The following is a 1919-nucleotide window of genomic DNA, read 5'->3' as shown; positions in this document are numbered from 1 at the left end:
CTGGTTTTCCTTAGACAGAAAACTTTGAATCAATCTGACTGGATGATCTGGTGAACTGGAAACTGACCTGAGATGACATGATGTGAATTGGAGCTATAGAAATAAACTGAATTGAATTTAATTGAAAGAGCTGTCAGAACGATTAAATGACACAAGGAAATATGTTTGTTATATTTTAATAATAAAGATATTTATAAACTAGATTATGTTTTTATTTTTCAACTCTAGTTATTTTTAGGGTTAGTGGCTCTTTCTTCTCTCTAACTTTTAGCAGCTTCCATCATTCCCTGAAACCGAGCACGAGTCTCAGGTCTTCTGTCCTCTGTGTCCCTCATCTCCAAGACCAACATGGCTGCTCCTCCTTCTGTCTCTGATCTCATGTCTTTCTGTGTTTTCAGGAGGATGAGTTGGAGCTTACTGATTTTGAGGTTTATGAGGATGAGAAAGGAGACATATTTGCAGATCCCATGTCTCCCTCTGGCACCTGCGTGTATCCTGCAGCCTGCAGAGTGATTTACAGCTATCAGGTAGCTGTCATTTGGGCGTGTGTGTTTGGGGGTTAAAAGTACTCAAAAGTAACAAAGTATTTGCTTTTAAAAATACTTCAAGTGTTAAATAATACTTTCTGAATGAACTGCAGTGTGACGATTAATAATATATTTATATTTTCTTTAATACAGTAATGTTATTTTAATGCATGTTTCATTTTTCTGTCAAAATTCAGACATTTGACTTGTAATTTCAGGGATGATCTGTTAAATATCATTAAGTGCAGAAAGGCGACTGATTAAACCTTTGAAAGAGTTTAATTCAATAAAACTTATGCCATGTTTTATTTAATCTGAAGTTAGCAGATTACTACAACATCAACCTCCCTCTGACTAACAGACTCTGATCTTTTTAACTGTTTTTTTTCCTCCAGTTTAATCCTGAACTCCAGGGTTTAACAATCCTGGAAAGGCAGCTTTGTAATTCAGGCTGTCAGACTTTCAATGAGCTCCACTTTCCTGCAGCTTTTATATTTGTCTCTATTTCAACACCAGAATCAAATAATCTGATCATTAATTGAACTCTGAGAATTTCTGGCATCATTCAGAAACGTAAAGGCTGCAGAAAAAGCAGACCTGAAGGACGGAGTCTCTGGATCCAGCTTCCTTCCTGTTGGTGGCAGCTGCAGTCAGATTGATGGAGATGAGAGCTGAGCTTTTATGAAAGTCAAATTAGTCTGAATTTATACAAAATGAAAAAAACTGCATTGAATCAAATGACGCATTTACGTTTGCAAAACTAATCTGTCAGTTTCTTTGCTAAGAATATCTAAACATGATGTTAGCCAGATGAATTTACGTCTGCTAAGTCTGACTTTTTTTCTGTGTATATTAATCAAAGAAGTTGAACAGGAATATTATCTGACCTCACATCATCTATTCTCAGCGCTGATTGGAAAAAAAAAGGGAGTTTATTTAATTATGAAGTGTGGATTAAATGCATATTCAGGATTATATTTGATATCTATGTCTTGTTTTCTAATCCACGCGAGTATATATTACAGCTTTTCACATGTTTGATTTATCTGCAATAATGGAAAGTTAACGAAAGTCCATAAGTTAATGCAGGTGTTGCTGGAGGCATCTGCACCGCTTCCTCCATGAAAATAACCCCGTTCTTCTCCAGTAACACGGGGGGGAAAATGTTAGATTCATAATTCGAGTCTTTCTTTCTTTCTTTTTTAAGTAGCCACTAAATGGGCCTGAACTGTTGCTTTATGTAGCGACGTCTCTAAGCACCATCATTGATTAGCATGGAAGCTAAAGCCCATGAAAAACCGACCGTTATGCATGTTCATCCTGTTTACTTCTCCCTAGTGGCGCTTTTGTAAATCTTTCACATGCAAAGAATTTAGCATTTAGCAACTTACC

At 36.4% G+C, this 1919-nt stretch overlaps 1 protein-coding gene across 1 annotated transcript in view; it reads left to right on the top strand.

Moving 5' to 3' along the window:
- Positions 1-1919, top strand: part of LOC107098608 (F-BAR and double SH3 domains protein 1-like) — a gene marked incomplete at its 3' end in the record, with an annotated part of 23233 nt that overhangs the window by 18240 nt on the left and 3074 nt on the right. Inside the window, exon 14 of the mRNA XM_015396377.1 lies at positions 399-527. Coding sequence (XP_015251863.1) covers positions 399-527 — 129 coding nt within the window. The remainder of the gene's footprint in view (positions 1-398; positions 528-1919) is intronic.

Source organism: Cyprinodon variegatus, unplaced genomic scaffold (genome assembly GCF_000732505.1).
Source record: "Cyprinodon variegatus isolate N-32 unplaced genomic scaffold, C_variegatus-1.0 Scaffold793, whole genome shotgun sequence".
Taxonomy (NCBI): domain Eukaryota; kingdom Metazoa; phylum Chordata; class Actinopteri; order Cyprinodontiformes; family Cyprinodontidae; genus Cyprinodon; species Cyprinodon variegatus.
Note: the sequence above shows the minus strand (reverse complement) of the source record. Positions and strands in the feature narration are given on the sequence as shown.